This window comes from Mus pahari, chromosome 18, assembly GCF_900095145.1.
Source record: "Mus pahari chromosome 18, PAHARI_EIJ_v1.1, whole genome shotgun sequence".
NCBI classification, from domain to species: Eukaryota; Metazoa; Chordata; class Mammalia; order Rodentia; family Muridae; genus Mus; species Mus pahari.
Genome location: NC_034607.1, coordinates 37317497 through 37337575, shown reverse-complemented (window position 1 = coordinate 37337575; position 20079 = coordinate 37317497). Strand labels below are relative to the sequence as shown.

Below are 20079 nucleotides of genomic sequence, written 5' to 3'. Positions count from 1 at the left end.
GCCACCACCGTCTGACATGGAATTTCTGATCAGACTTCTAGAATATGACCTCCCGGCGGGAGAAAGTAAAGGCCACTGGCTGGAGTGCAATTTCAAATAAGCGAGAATGTTTCTGGAGCTCTCTGGAGAGTGCTCAGCCGCCGCCCTCTTCCGGATTACATTCCTTCTCTCGAGCACTGTTTATCTAAACTCAGCTTAACCAGGCCAACTGCCCTCTGCTAAATCAGGCAACTTCGGACTGCCCGCTGCCGGCGCCAGGGGACCCCCAAACCAGGGCGGCTCCCACTCCCAGCCCACCCGGGTCAAATTCCAGCGCTGGCGCTCCGCCCTCGGCATTCGGAATGCGGAAGGGGCGCGGGACTTGCGCCGGGAGCCAGGGAGACCGGGAAGCCTGAGCGGCTGCGGCAGGAGGATGCTGTGCCAGTGAGCTGGGGGATTTGTACTCGCGGCTACCGAGACTGAGCTTGTCGGGCCGCGCAGCCAGGCTAGTTTCCGCCGCTGGCTGCCTGGGACCCCCGGCTCTTCGAAACGCTCGCAGCATCCCCCTGCCGCGGTTGGTCGCGCCGGGATCGCCGGTGCTCTTTCCGCCCCGCCCCCGGGCCGGAAGTGCGGCGCCGCCACTGTCCCGCCTCAACCTCCGCTGGTCGTAGTCGCGGGTCGGATCCTCTCGGGTGTGCAGCATCAGGTCAGGTGAGTGACTCACGACCCCGCGGAGCATCCCCCGGGCCGCATCTGCCCCTCGTGCTGCGCAACCGCGCCTGGAGCCTGCGGGCGGCTGGACCGTCGGCTGGTGGAGCGGAGGTGGCTCGGTTCGAGGCCCTACGCTGTTCCTGTGCTGGCGAACCCTGGCCGAGCGAGGCCCCGGAACCGTGTGCACTGGGCCTGCGACATCCGATGACTGACACCTGGTGCCCGGCTGCCGGCACCTGCCGCGGCTGCAGGTCCAAGCTGCATGTTAGCGCAACTGCGTGCATCCGTTCTAGACGCGTTGGGGGGAGGAGAAGCCCGCCGGTGTATGGTTCCTGCCAGAGGAAACCAGGAACTGGTACTAGGGTTCATGGTTAGCAAATGCTAAAATGGGCCGATTTGCATAAATTCTTACTGAGTCTTAGGTCTTGCAAAGATTTAGCTCATTGTTAGAGAAGGACAATTCGAAGAAAGCTGGGGAAAAAATGGAGAACATATTGAGCCAGGGATCCAAGATGAACTGGTGGATTTCTGCTAGGAGATACCGAGCAAAAGCTCAAAAGGTGGCCAAGCTCAAAAGATGGAGCATCGTATTATGTGCACAAGAAGCGCGGGTGGTCAGCCCGAAGGGAGCCAAACAATAATGAATACTAGCTGAGAAAGAGGAAGGTAGTTAGCGAGGGCTCTTGGATACAGACGACCCTGGGCTAGACCCTATACAATAAAATAACGCAGTTAGTTAGCCAAGTTAGGCCTCTTTAGAGGTGTATTGAGAACTTGAGAAATGAAAAATTACGTAAGAGGATTTGGGGAGTCACTCGGATCCCACGACAAGGAAGTAACGCGACAAAGGATGTTTAGGGGATCCGGTTGACAGCTTTTGTTAAAGATGGCTTGGCTGTAGTCCTTTGTGTTAGAGAAATGTCACATCATGTTCTCATTCAATAAGCCCTTAAGTGAGGTGATGTCATTTGCCTGGGAACATCCCTTAAAGAATTCATATGATGCCACCAGGGTTTTTCAGTCAGCTTGCTCTCACTCTGTCTGTCTGTCTGTCTGTCTCTCTCTCTCTCTCTCTCTCTCTCTCTCACACACACACACACTGGCACACACACACTGGCACACACAGGCACCTGTTCACCCTTCCGGTCTGGATACTAGGTTAAATAAAGTAAATTCTGTGATGGCCGCTTCCACATTCATTTATGCCGCAGTGAGTTCACTGAGCTGCAGCTTATGAAGGACAGAACCCCGGGTGATAGTTGGCCAAAGTTAGGAAAGCCAGGGATGGGGCCAGTATCCCCATTCCGCCAAGGTTGAATGATACAGTTGTGTAGGGATGGCATTCATAATCCCCAGTTACCAGCGTCTTTGATTGTTCTCTGACAGGTTTTACATGGCGGGCAAAGCAGATTTCCCTTCCTCCCTCTGAAGGTTGATCACTGAGTCCCCCTTACCTGGCCCAAGCCAGATACCAGGAGACAAGGGTATCCGAACTCACTATGTGCAAGGGAGGGGAGAAAGACAGGTAAACAAGTGAGCTTCGGCAAGCTTGCTACCCTCTATTGGGGGGTGGAGAGGCAGGGCGACAGTTTCGGGGGAAGACTATATGATGTTCAGAGGAGTAAAGTGGCTCGAAAATCGGGACACCTGTTATTTGGCACCTTTGGGCTCTGGGTGTGGTGTCACCTCTGGACTTGTTTCCAGACATGAGAGGGAAGTAGCCATAGCTACTCCATTCTCTACGGGTGTGCTTCCCACGGTCAGGTCCTTGGACTTTGGAGGAGAAAGGGAGGCCAGAGAGACCTTAAAGGCGCCTCTTGGTTGGTTCTGTGTACTCAGAATGGCAGGCATCGTACTTCACGTTCAGCTCCAGGAACGCATCAGCCTTGCCAGTGGCTGACGTTTTCATGATGGGCACTTGGCAGCTGCTGATAACAAAAGGCACAGGGCTGGTGGGACATGTCCTGTGGCTGGATTCCTTCTGCCCCTTCCTAGCTTTTATCTGAGAGGTTGGTATAGCAACAGCGCTCATGTTATAAGCAGTTGTGGGGTTTAATTATTAATGTGTGTGGCATGCCTTACCCCCTGTGCCTGGCACACCTGTAGCCTGTTCCTATGTTAATAAATGTTTCTTCCAGGTACTGAGCGAGGGGTAACTAGCTGGTGGGCTTTGTGAAGTGGTTGAGTGTGTGCAAACTCAGGTGTAGATTCTAGGCGGCGAGGGGGGGGAGGCCTTATTTTAGGAGTGCTCAAATCCAACACCTTACCATGAACATTTGTGTATGCAATATTGTTTACGATGGGATAATTATATGTATGTTGCTGCTTGCCGAGTATTTGGCACCTGCCATGGGCAAGCAGTCTCTCTAGACTCTCATCCACGTAGAAGGGCAAAAGGCTGTAAAAGGGTATTTGTAAATTATATGGCAATATAATATTTGTAAATTATACTCATTAGTAGAAGAGAATAAAGGGCTAGATGCACAGCACTGACTAGTGTGTTTGAGGGCCTGGGTTTGATCCCCACACACTCAAAAATGTTTTTTTAAAAGAGGTAGAGGACCCTTGGGTCAATCTAAAAAAAAATTACATTTAAAAAAGTCAGGTAGGCCAGAGTGCAAGGATCAGAGGTGTGTGCCACCACGCCTGGCCAATAAATTCCAGCCTTTAAAAGCCAGGAATCCCCAAGCAGTTTAGTCTCACATGATTGGGACTTAAACTCAGACAAGAGAGGTGGTTGAATGAATGCTTCTAATCCTAGCACTTTGGAAGCTGAAGCAGGAGGTTCCTGAGTTTGAAGTCAGCCTGGGCTATGTGGTAAGACTCAGTCTCAAAAAAAAGGAAAGAAAAGGAAAAGAAATCCAAACAAGATTTGCCAAGGGGGCTGACGTACACAGTTGCGTTCCAGGACTTATAACTTAGTGGGTTGTTACATGGGCGTACACCGTGACACAAGTGATAAAGTACCTGAGGTAGGGAGTTGAGTGGTAAGGAAAGTCATAAAAATTGTGTTTAGCTCTTTAAAAGAAAGATAATTATGGAACCTTAAAAAAAAAAAAAAAAACTATGTACGTAACATAAAACCAATTATATGTCATTACGCATTTGAGGTTAGTTTTGTGAATCATTTTAATTTGATTATGTTCGGAATTCCCTTTCTGATTGCTGCTTTCAAACTGGCCTTGCACCCAGTCAGTGAGTAATCTTGTCCACGGTGATTACAGGAGAACCTGTGTGAAGTTTCTAGATTCTGACAGACACCGGAAAAGACAAAATTGAATTTAAAAAAAAAAAAGACCTTAGTTTGGATCCTGGAGCCTGTCTGCTTTCTGCCTTCGATGGCTCCTCGTGTGACTCTGCTCACGAATCAAAACTCCTTCACTGCACAGCCCCCACCTCAGTGTCTCAGCTGCCACTGTAGTGTAGCTGGGCTAAAATGAGAATTCTTTCTGTAGTTGTATGTGTATGGGGTGGGGTGTGTGTGTGTGTGAGGTGTTAGGTGGAGTTACAGGCAGTTGTGATATTCCCCACCTACCCTGAGCAGCCATCTTGGTCCTCTGCAAAATCAGTGAGCATTCTTGACTAGCTGCCTCTCTGGCCACTAAACTTTGATTGTTTTACGACTCCTTTGCCCACAGAACCAGTCCCGCCCTTTTCTCCTCAATCTACTAACAATCTGTGGTGAGTTTTGTTTTTAGATTTTATGGCTCGTGCTTTTTGGTTCAGTTTTTTGAGACAAAGCTTCACTCTGTCACCAGGCTGGCCTGGGACTTACTGTGTAGTCCAGGCTAGCCTCGAACTTTTGGCAATCCTCTTGCCTCGACCTGAAGAGACCCACACCCAGCTTGAGTGGTACTTTTTTTTTTTTTTTTTTTTTTTTTTTTTGACGACAGGGTTTCTCTGTGTAGCCTTGGCTGTCCTGGAACTGACTTTGTAGACCAGGCTGGCCTCGAACTCAGAAATTCGCCTGCCTCTGCCTCCCAAGTGCTGGGATTAAAGGCGTGCGCCACCATGCCTGGCTTGAGTGGTACTTTTGAGATAGAAATTTTTTCAACCAGCAATTAAGCAAGGATAGAACTTTGTAGAAAGTAGTCATTAGAAAGCAAGAAAAACCTGCAGAGCAGTAAAGGAATGTGAGATGGATGGTGGTAAGAAGTGGGAAAAGACTCCTCTGAGAGAACCTACCAAAAGGGGGTGGAATTCTGGGTGGAATTCTATTACGGTCACTTTTTTGGTTTTTGGTTTTTGGTTTTTTTTTTTTTTAAACCAGAAATAGAAAATTCCCCAGTCACCTGACTTGTGGTCCTTTTGAACTCTGTGGTTCTAAGCCTGAAACAAAGATGTTTCCTCCTGTCACTCAGAAAGAATTCACAGAACAAGGACCTTGCTGCTTTCCTATGGACAGAGTGCTCTTAACTTTGTCATCAACACCTATAAGGCAATGGCCCATGGGGTTTGTCTATAGCCCTGGCTGTCCAGGAACTTAACTCTGCATACCAGGCTGGCCTTGAACTTAAACGAGCTCTTCCAGCCTCTGCCTCCAGAGTGCAAGGATCAGAGGTGTGTGCCACCACACCTGGCCAATAAATTCCAGTCTGTAAAAGCCAGGAATCCCCAAGCAGTTGTCTTCATCCGAAGGGATCGTGTCCAGTGTGGCTGACTCACACAGGTGAGTTGCCGCTGGCTTTTTCAGGAGGCCTTGGTTCCCTGCTATCTGGCGCTAGCATCTGCAGATTGACTCACAGCAGAGCCAGCAGGGGATGCCATGTCTGTGGTAACAGTCAACCGACATCATTGCACAATGGACTGCTCACACTGTTCCCCTCCCCACTCTTACTTCTGGGTGGCTGCACAGGGACAGCTGTTGAGGGTCATCTTGGAGCCCGACAACCACATTTGGCAAGAGGGGGAAGGACTTTCAGTGCCATCAGGAACCATTCAGGTATCATAAACGTTGGGGGGAGGAGAGGGTGTAGGAGGTGGATTTCTCATGGAGCACTCCCAAAGAATCTGGGGGTGCTAATCTGGTAAGTCCTTCTGTACTTGTTCAAGGTGTCTGAACTTAGTGGTTTTAAGTAAAATGTCACCTTAAAAAAATTGACAGGGGCTGGAGAGGTTGCTAAGTGGCTAAGATCACTGACTGTTCTTCCAGAGGTTCCAAGTTCAATTCCCAGCAACCACATGGTGGCTCACAACCATCTGTAAGTGGATCTGTCTCTACCGATCTGTCTGAACAGAGAGACAGTGTACTCATATACAATCAATCAATCAATCAATCAATCAATGTCCTCTACCAATCTGTCTGAACAGAGAGACAGTATACTACTCATATACAATCAATCAATCAATCAATCAATAAGACGAGTTAATTTTTGAAGAAATATTTTAAAGGCCTTCTTGGGGGCTACTAAACAAACCCTCCTGCAGACTGCAAATAATTTGCTAGCTGCCAGTTATTGGCTCTGAGTTACCTCTTACTTAGTATGTACATAAGTGTACACATACATGGGGAGGCCGGAGGCCAGTCCCTGGTGTCTTCCCCGAGGTGTGTCCGCCGCCTTTTTGAGACATCGCCTCCGCTGGCCTGCACGTATTTCTAGATGTGGACTCTCGGGCTCCAGCTCAGGTCCCCATGCCCAAAGCCTAAGCCAGCTTCCTCGCCCGTGATTCACCTCTTACATGGATGAAGAGAATGACGTAGCTAAAGTAGCCAAAAATCAAAACTGGAATTAGAATTCAGGCCTCCCATTTACCCATAGTGACTACCTTTGAAAAGCCAGGGGAAACTGGACATGCATACAGCCATGCATTTAGCCATGCATGTCCTAAATGGGTTCAACCTTAGCTGTACATTGGAAATGCCTAGTGCATTGGTGAAATTTTTTTAATTAATTATTTCATGTTTATGAGGGTTTTTTTTTTTTTTTTTTTTTTTTTTTTTTTTGCCTTGCCTTGCCTTGCCTTGCCTTGTGTACGTCTATGCATCATGTGCATGCCTGGGACCTATGGAGATCAGAAGAGGGTGTCAGATCCCTGGGGACTAGAGCTAGGGCTAGGAATTGAATCCAGGTTGTCCACAAAAGCAGCAAGTACTCTTACTCAATAAACCAGCTTCCGGCTCCCACCTAGTGCACCTTTAAAGCTAAATTGACCTCCACTCCCAGCATTCCATTTCTGTTAGGCTAGACTAAGACTCGGGCTTTTTTTTTTTTTTTTTTTTTTTTTTTTTTTTTTTTTTTATAAACTTCAGAGATGGCTGATGAGCACATGAGGCTGGGAGAGCAGTGTTTATGGCCTGGTGGTGGCGACAGATACTTGGGGAAGCATCAGAAGGACATTGGAATCCTCAGGCAGTGGCAGCATGTGCTCTTAGCATCTTTCCAAGCCCGAGGAAGCCGGGCAGGCAGGATGGAAACTCAACAGATTCCTTGGATATCAGACACTTGTAAAGCCAGCTTCCTGCATCCCTGTCCACAGTGTGGGCCACTGGCACAAGAACCCCTTAGTTCACTATGTTAGGGATACGGAGAAATACTGGAGTGTTTTAGGAGAAAATCCCTTTTGTTTTAAGTTAAAGGTAATTTACATTCTGGGCTATGATTTATTGTGAAGACTTTCATCGGTGACTGTAGACTAAGGGTAGAGGGTTGGGTAAGGCGCTCCCCCCTCCTAAAGCATTTTCATTAATAATTGAGCATAGAGGTTTCTCTGTTAAATCACGGCTAATAAAAGGTGCTGCCACTTGTTAATCCCATCTGACCTGCTACAGTGCACAGTCAATCCAGGCTCTGGCTTCTCCCCATCCGGTACAGTCTGACTATCTCTGTAGTTTCTCAGGAGTAGTTTGGACTTCTGTGGAAACTCCACCTGTCTGTGATCTGAATGCAGAGAAAAATCATTGCTCAGAAAACCCATGCTCACATCTGTTGGGAACTGCGAAAGGTTTCAAGTGAGCTATAATAACCAGGAGAGCGGTTAATGGGAAAGAGGCTGGGTGCGTGTGTGTGTGTGTGTGTGTGTGTGTGTGTGTGTGTGTGTGTGTGTGTGTGTAGAGATTGCCTGTAGTAGNGTGTGTGTGTGTGTGTGTGTGTGTGTGTGTGTGTGTGTGTGTGTGTAGAGATTGCCTGTAGTAGTGTGTGTGTGTGTGTGTGTGTGTGTGTGTAGAGATTGCCTGTAGTAGTGTGTGTGTGTGTGTGTGTGTGTGTGTGTAGAGATTGCCTGTAGTAGGGTTTGAGTATACCTAACTTGGGGAGTTATTTAATGTCCGGTCTTCAGCCGCATCTTCTCAAAAGCAGACAGGTTCATTTAATGCCGGGATGTTTAATAAACTTTCTCCACTCATGATCCCTTTCTCCTGAGAGTATGTATATGTAATAGGTGTACACGAGGCTGACTAAATGTCTCTGTATAAAGGCTGTTTCTGCCAAGTCTGACAAGCCCGTGTTTGAATCCATGTGAGAGGAAACCAGTTCTCAAACACCGTCCTCTAAAATGCATATGCATGTGCAGGCTCACACAGATTTAAAAAAACAAAAACAAAAAAACAAAAACCAAGTGTGGTAGTGCTTGTGATGCTGGCACTGGAGAGGTAGGATCTGAGGAAGCTGTCGTCTCAAGTCTGTGTCAGTGATGAAGGTGGGCTGTCCCCTGGTGACAAGAAAGATGCAAAGAACACATCCAGGGACTGGTTTACCAGGGAGAGATTTAGAGAGGCTGACTTCTGGCTTCCCGGCTGGGAGAGTGGGGGACTGAGAGCCGAGGAAGTTGAGGGACGGGATAATGGATTCCGTTCCCAGCCCATTGATTTTGCAGCGTCTGTGGGATGTCCAGAATGGGCCTGTTGCCTAGACAGCTGGACGTGAATCTGCAGCTCAAGGTGAAGAACAAGCCCGGAGGTGTAGGCCCTGGCACCAGAATGATGCAGAGGCAGGAGGATGCTATAGCAGCCTGGGATGCATAGTGAAACCCTGTCCGAAATGCCAAAATATGAGACTCCTGGGTGTTTGAGGGGAGATGGAAGCAGAAGAAGACATTCTGGTGGGCTAATACCGGAAGTAGGAGAACTGAGGCTGCAGTGGAGGGCCACCTCCCCACAGCCCAGCACACAACAGTGTCAAGTACAGTACAGGCCCTGAAGAAATAGACTTCCTGAGGTGATGGGCTAAGGAGTGAGTTTCCCGTAAGTAACCAGAGGCAATGGAAGAGAAACGTTACTTAGGACATAGGGGACCTGTCTAGAAATTGTTCTTTAGAGCAAATCCAGTCTGCGTTGTCAGGAAATCGGTTCTGTTCAGAGGATTCAGCAGAGGCAGCTCCATCCACTCACAAATACTCCACAAATAGATCAGCAGTCCAGTTCAGTAGTGTCGGGACAGCAGAGGTGGCACAACACAGCAGAGACGACAGGCAGGCCTCAGCCAGATCAGTGAGAGTCAGCAAGAGCGATTAGGACCAGCAGGGACTCCAGAAGTTTTTTGCCAAGCCTATCTCAATGAAGCGAAGATCAGCAAAGACTTGAGACCAATGAAGCGTTGTAAAGCCAGCTATGCAAACAAGCCTCGAGCACTGCCCGTTGAGTCTTGTTTATACTCCCTCCAAACGTTGAGTGTGTCCTCCATGGGGACACATCTTAACCTCAGCACGTGAGTCTGTATCAGCTGATGTCACTCTGCCAATCAGCCTGAGTCTTCAGAAGCAGCAAGAAGCCACCAAGACACCATCAGAAGTTTTGGGGGCCTTTCTCTCCGTGGAGTCCTAACAAATGGAGCTCAGCTATGCAGTGTAAGATGAACCAATACATATGTGGGTTGTTAGCAAAGAATCCCTCATTATGAGTTCTTTCATGTGCTTCCTTGAGCAAAACATCCTTTCGCCTGTGTCTGCTTCAGGAAAACACTCCTCCAAGTGTCTGCCTCAGCAAAACATCCGACATAACTAACTTTCCAAAGAAACCATAAGTTTCCACTTCAGGGGTGAGACAGTGGAGGAAGCCAAGATATTCTTTCAGAAGGCAAGCGGGAGGGGACGTTTTTTTCTCTGGACCAGACTTTTCATCAGATTAGTAGTTTTGATACACCTTTGCTTGATTTTCGACTGATGTGTGTGTGTATGGGTGCCGTGTGTGTGTGTGTGTGTGTGTGTGTGTGTAGAGTGTGTGTGTGTGTGTGTGTGTGTGTGTGTGTGTGTGTGTGTATTTTGTTTTTGTGCTTCTGGAGATGGGACCCAGGACCTTGAACATAAAAAACAAGTCCCCTACCACTGAGTATATACCCAACCCTAAAAATCTTAAACTCCCAGCACTTAGGAGACAAAGGCAAGAGGATCGTAAATTGAAGAATAACTGGGGTACAAACTTAGTAAGACTCTAAACTGTGTGTGTGTGTGTGTGTGTGTGTGTGTATGTGTGTGTGCTTAACAAAGTTGGGTTTCCTTTTTTGTTGTTTGAGACAAGATCTCCAACTGTCGTAGAACTCACACTTTAGACCAAGCTTGGATTAAAGGTGCACACCATCATGCTTAGCCCACAGTTGAGTTTCTTCTCTTTTTTTCATATTCTTTATTTATTTTATGAATTTCCATTTCAAATGTTATCCCCCCTTCCCAGTTTCCCCTCCATAAACCTCCTGTCTATCCCCTTACCTTACCCTTGCTTCTATGAGGATGTTCCCCCACCCGCTCACACAGTCCCGCCTCCCCACCCTGACATTCCCCTACACGGGGGCATCGAGCCTTCACAGGACCAAGGGCCTCTCCTCCCACTGATGCTCGTCAAGGCCATCCTCTGCTACACATGCAGTTGGAGCCATTTGTACTCTTGGGTGGTTTAGTTCCTGGGAGCTCAGGGGGTTGGGGGTGGGGCTGGTTGCTTGATATTGTTGTTCCTATGGGGTTGCAATCCCCTTCAGCTCCTCCAGTCCTCCTAACTCCTCCATCGGGGTCCCTGTGCTCAGTTCAATGGTTGGCTACATACATCCGCATCTGTATTGATCAGGCTCTGACAGAGCCTCTCAGGAGACAGCTATATCAGGCTCCTGTCAGCAAGCACTTGTTGGCATCCACAGTAGTGTCTGGGTTTGGTGTCTGTATATGGGATGGATCCCCAGGTGGAGCAGTCTCAGGTTGGCCTTTCCTTCTGACTTTGCTCCACACTTTGTCTCTACATTTCCTTTTGACTGGAATTGTGGATTAATAGTTTTGAGGTGGGTGGGTTGGGTTTCTTACACAGTTTTAGGACTGGGTAAATGACCCAGTCAGTAAAGTGCTTGGCCAGGCAAGTGTGAGTCTCTGCGTCCAGATCCTAGCGCCCACATAGAGAGCTGGTGCATATGCTCACCCAGAATCCCAGTGCTGGGGTGGCAGAGGGGCGGGGCTCATTGGTCCACCAGCCAGTTGGCGAGCCCTCCAAGTGCAGCAAGAGAGCCTGCCTCAAAAATTAGGGTGGAGGGCACTGGAGAGATGGCTGAGCGGTTAAGAGCACTCACCGTCTGCTCTTCCAGAGGTCCTGAGTTCAATTCCCAGCGACCATATAGTGGCTCACATCTATGAGATCTGGTGCCCTCTTCTGGCCTGCAGACATACATACACACAGGCAGACTGCTGTGTGCATAGTAAATACATACATAAATCTCGAGAAGAATGAGAGTAGAAAGCGTCTGAGGGAGACACCCACTGTCGACCTCTGCACCTCCACATACATACATGCATTCACGTATACACAGACACCTTTAACAGAGACATAAACATTAAGCATTAAGGGAGGAGTGCTTAGAAAAATGTCAGCACACACTTGGGGACGTAGGTGTGGGTTTCTCTAGAGAGAGCCACTTAAGGTCGAGTGCTGTTCCTGTTAGTCGCTTGCTCTGCGGCATGTTTTGATAAGTGCCAGCGAGTGACTGTGTTTTCACCCTGTCAGCCTCGTCTTTCCCCTTAATCGGGACCAGGCTGCTGCACCAGCTGAGGCTCTGTGGCAACACCCTCCCCCCAACCTCCACCCCCACCACCCCCAGTTACTTTAAACTAGCCACACTCCCTAACCAAATCTTTGCATTTGGCGTTATCTCATTGACTTCTTGAAGCACTCTTAATTAAACCTCAAGAGACTGTTTATGTGGGAATTTTTGATCTAACACTCAGCATGATACAATTGACAAGTTATTTGTTAAGTAAAATGCTACTCTTTGGTTAGTTTGAGAAATGATCGGCTGATAGAACTTATCCGTGCCTTTAGACTGCTAATACCTATTAAATCTTGAAGTAAAATGAGTATCTCTCACATGAGAAAAACTTATCTGACAGTTCCAGGTTGTAAAGGGTTAAGAAAGTCAGTTGACCAGCACTTGGGAGACAGAGGCAGGTGGATTTTTGAGTTCAAGGTCAGTCTTGAAAAACAGAAAGAGAAAGAAAGAAAGAAAGAAAGAAAGAAAGAAAGAAAGAAAGAAAGAAAGAAAGAAAGAAAGAAAGAAAGAAAGAAAGAAAGAAAAAAGAAAGAAAGTAAGTTGACACTGGGGGGTGTAGCTCACCGAGAGAGCCTACTGTAACGTACATGAGAACCTGGGATTAAACCTGTTTTGGCGAGTTTTATTAAACTTGGCGTAAGCCATAGTCATCAGAGAGGAAGGAGACCTCAATTGAGAAATGCCTCCCTAAGATCAGATGGTGGGCAAGCCTGTAGGACATTTTCTTAATTAGTGATTGACATGGAGCGCCCAGCCCATGGTGGGTGGGGCCATTCCCTGGGCTGGAGGGCCCAGATTCTATCAAAGCAGGACAAGCAAGCCATGGTGAGCAAGCCAGTAAGCAGCACCCCTCCCCACGGCACCTGAAGACTCACATCCATCTGTAACTCCAGCCCCAGAGGATCCAGCACCCTTTTCCGGTCTCCATAAGTATTGCACACATGTGTATAGACATACGTGAAGGCAAACACTCATACACACAAAAAAAAATAAAAGCTCAAACATAGTTGGAAAAAAAAAACCAAAAAACCCAGCCTGATATTTGTAAAATTTCAAATGATGTATATAGCCAGTCTTCTATGACTTAGATTTTAACATGGCTTCTAACTCCAAAGCTGACGGTGTTGTGTTCTGTTTGCTATGGTGCATTGTCTAGTAAAGGGGATAGATTCTGACAATGTCATTGTTAGGTGGTCTCATTGCTCTGCAGACAACATACAGTCAGTCACACAATACCAGATAGAACAGTTTGCTGCAGTCCAAGACTGTGTGGTACACACCATTTTATATGTTATCTGTCATTGACCAAAACATGGTCATGCATGTACCGATGTTGTTGAGAGTGCAACCAGGGCATGTACCACATCTGTAGTCCCAGCACTCAGAAGACAGGTAAGAGGACCAAGGGTTTAAGGACATCACAGATGACCTTATGATGAATTCATGACCAGCCTGAACTACGTAGGCCGGATTGTAATAATAAAAGAGGTTCTGTTTGCCGGTTAAGTGGCTGATGACTGTCTGCAGGGTCTCTAGGAACAATTGGGAGGATGATGGGATTCGGGCTTTGTCAGATGGGGGAAATGCAGGGTCAGCTTTAAGTCTCAGGGGAAATTGGGTCTAGATGATGTATTTTAAAGGTGAGGACCATATCTGACTACTCTAGTCTACAGTATCCACCATACATTATGGTAGATACTTTTTTTGTTTTTATAAACTTTTGGAGGATAAAAATGAGCTTTGGGAGCTTTTCCAGTTGCCTGTAACTGCAACTCCAGGGCCCCAGCACACTCCTCTGGCCTCCGTGGGCACCTGCACTCATGTGCACACACCCACACACAGACATAAACACATACGCACGTAATTAAAAATAAAAGCTAAATCTTAAATTAGTCTTGCTAGGAGGTGGTGGCCCACACCTTTAACCTCAGCGCTCATAGGCAGGTTGAGTTCCAGGACAGACAGGGCTACATACAGAAAACCTTGTGTCCAAAATGAAACAAACAAACAAAAAAATTAGTCTCGTGGAACGTGAATCTTTCCACTTTAACTGTCACATTGGAAATCAAGCTTGGACACACTCTTCCCCCTCAAAGCACATTTCCTTATTAAGGTATTTTTACTATATAGCTCAACACACAGCTTTAATCCCAGCACTTGGGAATCAGAGATAGGAAGATCTTTGTGAATTTTAGGCCAGCCGGGGGTTACGCAATGAGACCCCTGTTTTTAAAAAAAAAAAAAAGTTTTTGTTTTTTTTAATTAATTTGAAGTGTGTGTATACCCTTCTTGCTTTACAAAATATTATGCATTGTTTTGGTTTGTTTATTTTCAGATTTGAACCGCCACCATGTCGAGCAAAAAAGCAAAGACCAAGACCACCAAGAAGCGCCCTCAGCGCGCCACATCCAATGTGTTCGCCATGTTTGACCAGTCCCAGATCCAGGAGTTCAAAGAGGCCTTTAACATGATTGACCAGAACCGGGATGGCTTCATTGACAAGGAGGACCTGCACGACATGCTGGCGTCTCTGGGTAGCCTTTCTGTGCATTTTCCCTTTATGTGAATTCTTCCTCCTGTGGTAATCCATCTCTTGATCACTTGTTCTATGATGTAGCCCTTGTTCTGAGGTACCTATGGCAAGCTTTCAGGTGGCGGTGGGGCCCTGATAAGGAGCAGGGATCAGCTGCAGGGTGCGTACTTGGAGGGTACTGTTCCTGTTAGCTAAGTAGATTGTGTCTGCAGGAGCCTGAAAGCCGTGTGTGTGTTTGTGTGTGTGTGTGTGTGTGTGTGTGTGTGTGTGTGTGTGTGTGTATGAGTGTGTATGAGTGTGTGATGTTGGCTAGGTACAAGAGATGAGAAGTTGCAGTAACTAACGCAGCTAATAATGAAGTAGGCAATGTCCTGTGGGTGGAGGACAGGTCAGGAACAGATGAACAAAGAGGTTCTGTACCACTCATAACTAACAGTGCTTGTCTGGGAAGGAAGGGTGGTGGTACTCAAAATGAACCCCAAGAAGAAAGACTTCCATACCATAAATGGAGCTGATGAGATGGCTCAGCAGGTGAAGGTGCATGCTGCCAAGCCTGGTGACTGACCTCAGTGTGAGGCCCAGGACGGAGAGGCCTGGCTGCTGGAAGTCCTCTCCACGGCACTGATGCACGAGGGAAAACACACACACACACACATACACACGATTCATTTTTAGATTCCTGTTTTCACTCAGAACTCTCTTGGACCCCTGGGTTACAGTCATTCCCCCCCCTCCCCTCTATCCCAGAATGTTGCAAGAGAGTCAGGTTAGATCTGCACATAGGAAAATGGTCTTTTTTTTTTTTTTTTTTTTAACCTGTTTTCAATTGCTCAGTGGCTCTGGCAGTACAGGAGTAGAGGGTGGAATAGCTGTTCCCGTGTCGTTTAAATTTCACTCAGATCCTGGATGGGCCTGCCATTTTAGTCTTGAGATGTTTCCTTAGATCCGAAGATGCAGCCATCTTTTTCGTGTGTGTCAACTCCGTGTCTGAAGCGGCCTTTGAGACCCTGGTGTCAGCCAGTCTTTTTCATGGGGGGGCTGTTTAGGGCAGGTGGCACTAAACTCGGTATCTGGAGTACTGGGTTTCCATTCTAGCTCTTCTCCAAGCCAGCAGGTGAACCGATTGTCAAACCCCTTCCCCAAGACCTTTCCTGTGGAGAGCCCTGTAGATGTCCCTCCCTCTCACTGTCAGGAAGTCTCTGGCTGACGTCCTACGATTTGTTGTCCACGGGGACTGAAATCCGGGTTTCTCTTGACCATGAGTGCTCCAGGTCAAGTCTGGCCTGGTGGCTCATCCATCAACACACAGGAGGAGGCAGGAGAGTAACAGCTCTTGGGTTGACGGTGCTTTCTACAGAATCATTCAAAATAAGCTGCCAGTCCTAAGCTGACCTAATGCTTTTAACTCAGATGGTCAGCTTCTGAGCCATTTTGAAGCCCACAGGCGACTGCATCATGATTTAGAAACAACTATTAGACAAATGTTGATTTGTCTTTTAATTGCGGGTGTTGAGACAACCCTTGATGAACCAATGTAGAATCAATATTCAGCCTGTGATAGTGCGGTGTTTTGCCTGTCAACGTTTTGAGAGTTTGTTGTTGTTGTTGTTGTTGTTGTTGTTGTTGTTGTTGTTGATTTTTAATAAAAAGCAATGAAGAAGGTAGCAAGATGGTTCCGCTCAGAAAGGTGTTTTTGTCTTAAGCTTGTGGGGTTTGATCCCCCAAACCCGTGAAGAAACAGAGAACCAACTCCTGGAAGTTGTCCTCAGACCTCCATACATGTGATATCCTGAATATCACATGTACATGTAATAAAAACCTTTAAAATAAAAAAATGTGTGCTTAGCATAGCAATAGCCAAACAATGCCAACCTAAGCGGGTTTCCTCCTCTGTTCCAATGTGCGCCCTCACAGGGAAGAACCCCACCGACGCCTACCTGGACGCCATGATGAATGAGGCCCCGGGCCCCATCAATTTCACCATGTTCCTCACCATGTTTGGAGAGAAGCTGAACGGCACTGACCCCGAGGACGTCATCAGAAACGCCTTTGCTTGCTTCGATGAGGAAGCCACAGGTAACGCTAAGTGTGTGTGTGTGTGTGTGTGTGTGTGTGTGTGTGTGTGTGTGTGTGACATGCACACCTAGTGTGTGTGTGTGTCACATGCACACCTAGTGCCGTCAGGGGCCAGAGCAGGCATAAGATTCTTGGGACTGACGTTACAAATGGTTGTGAGACAGTAGGTGCTGGGAATTGAACCCCAGGTCCTTGAGGAGAGTAGCCTGTGCTCTTAACCACTGAGTTATCTCTCTATTTTGACACTTTTAAAAATCAATTTAGTGTTCATAGAGCGCTCTGGAGTGGCTGGGAAGCGGCAGCGTGTGGTCATTGGTGAGAGTGCCGAATTGCTGCCGCCGGTGGGTTGGTTTGTCGAGTTGTGCCATGAGCTTGCCCTTTGTTGCCCTCCAGGCACCATCCAGGAGGATTACCTGAGGGAGCTGCTGACCACCATGGGCGACCGCTTCACAGATGAGGAAGTGGATGAGCTGTACAGAGAGGCCCCCATCGACAAAAAGGGGAATTTCAACTACATTGAGTTCACGCGCATCCTGAAGCACGGAGCGAAGGACAAAGATGACTGAAGAGCCGCGGAGGCTGACACTCCTGTCGGGTTTGCTTGCTTGCTTCCTGTCTCAGACACACACACCCCATAGGACCTACTGGGTGCCACTTAGTTTCTCAGTCACTTCCCCTCCCCCATAGGACCTACTGTGTGCCACTTAGTTTCAGAGCTTTTCCTCTTTTTTTTTTAAATGTATTTATTCCAGACCCTTTCTGTCACTTAGCATGTGTATAATCAGACTGGAACGGGGGACAATGTTGTAAATTGTACTGAAAATGAGATGCAAATAAAAATCAACCACTGTGAAAGCCCAGGAAAATAATATCCGTATTTCTGGTTTTGCTGGATTTTTTTACATTTTTATATAATAAAAATGTTATTTTGAAATAAAGATGATGCTGACTCAAGTGGAGTATAAAACAAACAAGTGATAGTTTGGGGTACTCCTTTCTTCAGGTTTCCAGCTCTGTAAAATTCAGACTTTGCCACATTCACATCTTCAGAAGTTTCAGGTGTTCCCGCCGTGCCAAAGGAGCAGTTCCTGCTTCTCCCTGAGAAGCTGAGAGAGGTGAGAGCTCCCATTGAGAACCGTGAATGCATTCGGGAAAGGCATTCCTGCCTCCACTTTGCACCACCAAGTGTCACAAGTGGCTGGCCGTGTGAACAAGACTAAACAGAAATAGACGCCAAGCCACTTATCTAGTACCCGTTACCCAGTATGCTCTTGTAAGTGTTGCTGACTAAGGGCCAGGGCAGGCAGGAGGGCAAGGCCACATACTGTGTGGTGACAAAGAACACTGGATGGTGGAAAGTGGACAGAAACGCTCCCTAGGAGATAGAGCCTGGTTGGGGTCTGCTTGCCAGGAAGGGGTCTCCGTGCAAAGGCCGACTCACAGGAGCCGACTACACCCACCGCACAGTAGCCATAAGAACACGAAGATTCCTTTCAAGTATGTCATCGACATAGAATCGCGATAAGGAATCCCATGGCTGTAGGTAGGGGGAAAACAACGGTTTGTGCTTGAAAAACTCACTGTTACTGTGTCGTGTAGAACAGAGAGGCAACAAAGAAGTAAAACCGCCACAGCATCCGGAGACGCAGTCGCTTGGCTTGAGCTGGTGCAGACACGGCTATCCTTGGCCCACTGACCTCCAATCTAGCTGTGCCTTGTGATGACTAGACTGGAAAGACCGGTGTAGGATACCAAGAGGTACTTTCAATGTTTAAGACAGAGCAAAGTCAATGGCCAATAAACAAATCTAACAGTGTCCTCTGAGGTCCTAGGGCCATTAGAGTGTGTGTGTGTGTGTGTGTGTGTGTGTGTGGTTTACTGGTATTTACTCGTCTCGGTTTCATCTCCAACACCTCATACAATACAATACAAGCGTTGGCGGCTCAGGCCTGTGATCCAAGCACTGGGGAGACAAAGGCAGGAGGATCTGAAGTTGAAGCTCATCTTGGGTATAGAGTATTGGAAGCCAGCCTGGGCTACACCCTGTCTCAATAAATAAAAACGGCTGGGCGTGGTGGCACACACCTTTAATCCCAGCACTCAGGAGGCAGAGGCAGGCGGATTTCTGAGTTTGAGGCCAGCCTGGTCTACAAAGTGAGTTCCAGGACAGCCAGGGCTATACAGAGAAACCCTGTCTTGAAAAAATAAATAAATAAAATAAAATGTTCTGAGCAGTTTCCTATTGTTATAGAAAAAAAATAGAATCTGTCTCTAGATGAACATGTGCCATTGTTGCCTGATTTTTTTTTTTTAATGATTTAAATTTTTTTTTTTTAATTTTATGTGCATTGGTGTTTTGCCTGCATCCATGTGTGTGAGGGTGTTGAATCCTCTGGAGGTGAAGACTTGGCTGCAAGCTGAGCCTTCTGTCCAGCTGTACCACCACCACCACCACCACCACCTTATGGGTGGATGGTTTTTCGAGACGATTTCTCTGTGTAGCCCTGGCTGTCCTAGAACTTGCTCTGTAGACAGGACTGGCCTTGAATTCAGGGATCTGCCTCCCTAGTGGTAGGATTAGATTTGATCACCGCCTCCACTTCCTGTCTCCTGTCTTTTAAGAGTTAAGCCAGTGTGCTGGGGAGATGGTTTGGAATGTGTGCTGTTCTTGTAGAGGGCTGGGGTCTAGTTTCCGGCACCAACATCAGGTGGTTCACAACTCCCTGTAACTCCAACTCCAGAGGGACCTTGTACCCACTTTTGACTTCTGTAGGTATATGCACAGAGACACATAAATACAAAGTCTCAAGAGGGAAAGAGTTAATCCAGAGTCAGGGGTGATGTCAAAGGCCTTTAATTCTAGCACTTGGGAGGCAAAGGCAGTATAGGAACACTTCAAGTTCTAGGCCAGCCTGGGCTACATAGTCATTTCCAGGCAAGCCTGGGCTACATAGTGAGACCCTGTCTCTGACACAAACAGAAGTTAATCCGGTTGGCCGGGTCAGTCCCTTGGCCAAGGATCCAACCCTCAGGAAGGCAGGCCCACCCTGAGCTGTGCTACAAAGGTGAATACAATGAGACACTGTACTGTTCCTGCCCAATCCCCTGGCTCTGCGGCTGCTCCAGAGCCGTCATGAGGCGCTGCTGTGCCTGCCCGCTTTTCCTCAGTCCTGGCTCTCAGAAAGACACAACCTTTCCTTTTTCTTCCCTTCTGTCTCTCTTTGGGAAGTTGGCCAGAGCCCAAGTGTGTCTTTGTTGGGGCTTTGGGCTTCTTTATCCTTTCTCTAAAGCTCCCCTCTCTACCCTGTGTGTCCTCCTTGGGGCTCACCTCCGTGCAGTCTTCACTCATGTGACGTGGCTTTTTTGCTTTCTCTTCTCTAGCCTCTTCCAGGCAGCCGTCCGGGTTTACAGCGTGTTTCTCTTGGGTATTTATATTAAACTCGAATGAAGTTGGCCTTAAGCTCTCCTATGAATCTGTTCTTAAATCCTTTTGTTAACAAAACTGAGAGCCCCGAGGAGGGACCCCCTATTTCTCCAGTATCACTCTGTACTCAGCCTGATGCACTAATGCCCTCTGAGGCTGGTCTTCACATGGTTTTATTTGTCTGGGAGAGGAATTGAGCCGTGGAGTGGGGTCTCAGGGTAACACAGCTAGCTAGTAAGCATCGGGGCTGTAATCTGAGCACAGCTGATGTGACCCAGGACAGTGACGACCAGAAAAGACACCAGCAGTTTGCTATCCTTGTACAGAAGGTATAAAAGCCTTTGTCGTTACATTTTGTTCTCATTTTGTCCTGGCTAATGCATGCATTGTTATCTCATTTT

General features: G+C 47.5%; 1 protein-coding gene across 1 annotated transcript; it reads left to right on the top strand.

Annotated features, from left to right (window-relative positions):
* Positions 1–582: 582 nt before the first annotated feature.
* Myl12b (myosin light chain 12B) lies at positions 583–17109 on the top strand. Its single transcript, XM_021217628.2, has 4 exons — positions 583–690; positions 13981–14179; positions 16093–16254; positions 16648–17109. The coding sequence occupies exons 2-4, from the start codon at positions 13996–13998 to the stop codon at positions 16818–16820; spliced, it is 519 nt and encodes a 172-aa protein (XP_021073287.1). The 5' UTR covers positions 583–690; positions 13981–13995; the 3' UTR covers positions 16821–17109.
* The last annotated feature ends 2970 nt before the right edge of the window (positions 17110–20079 follow it).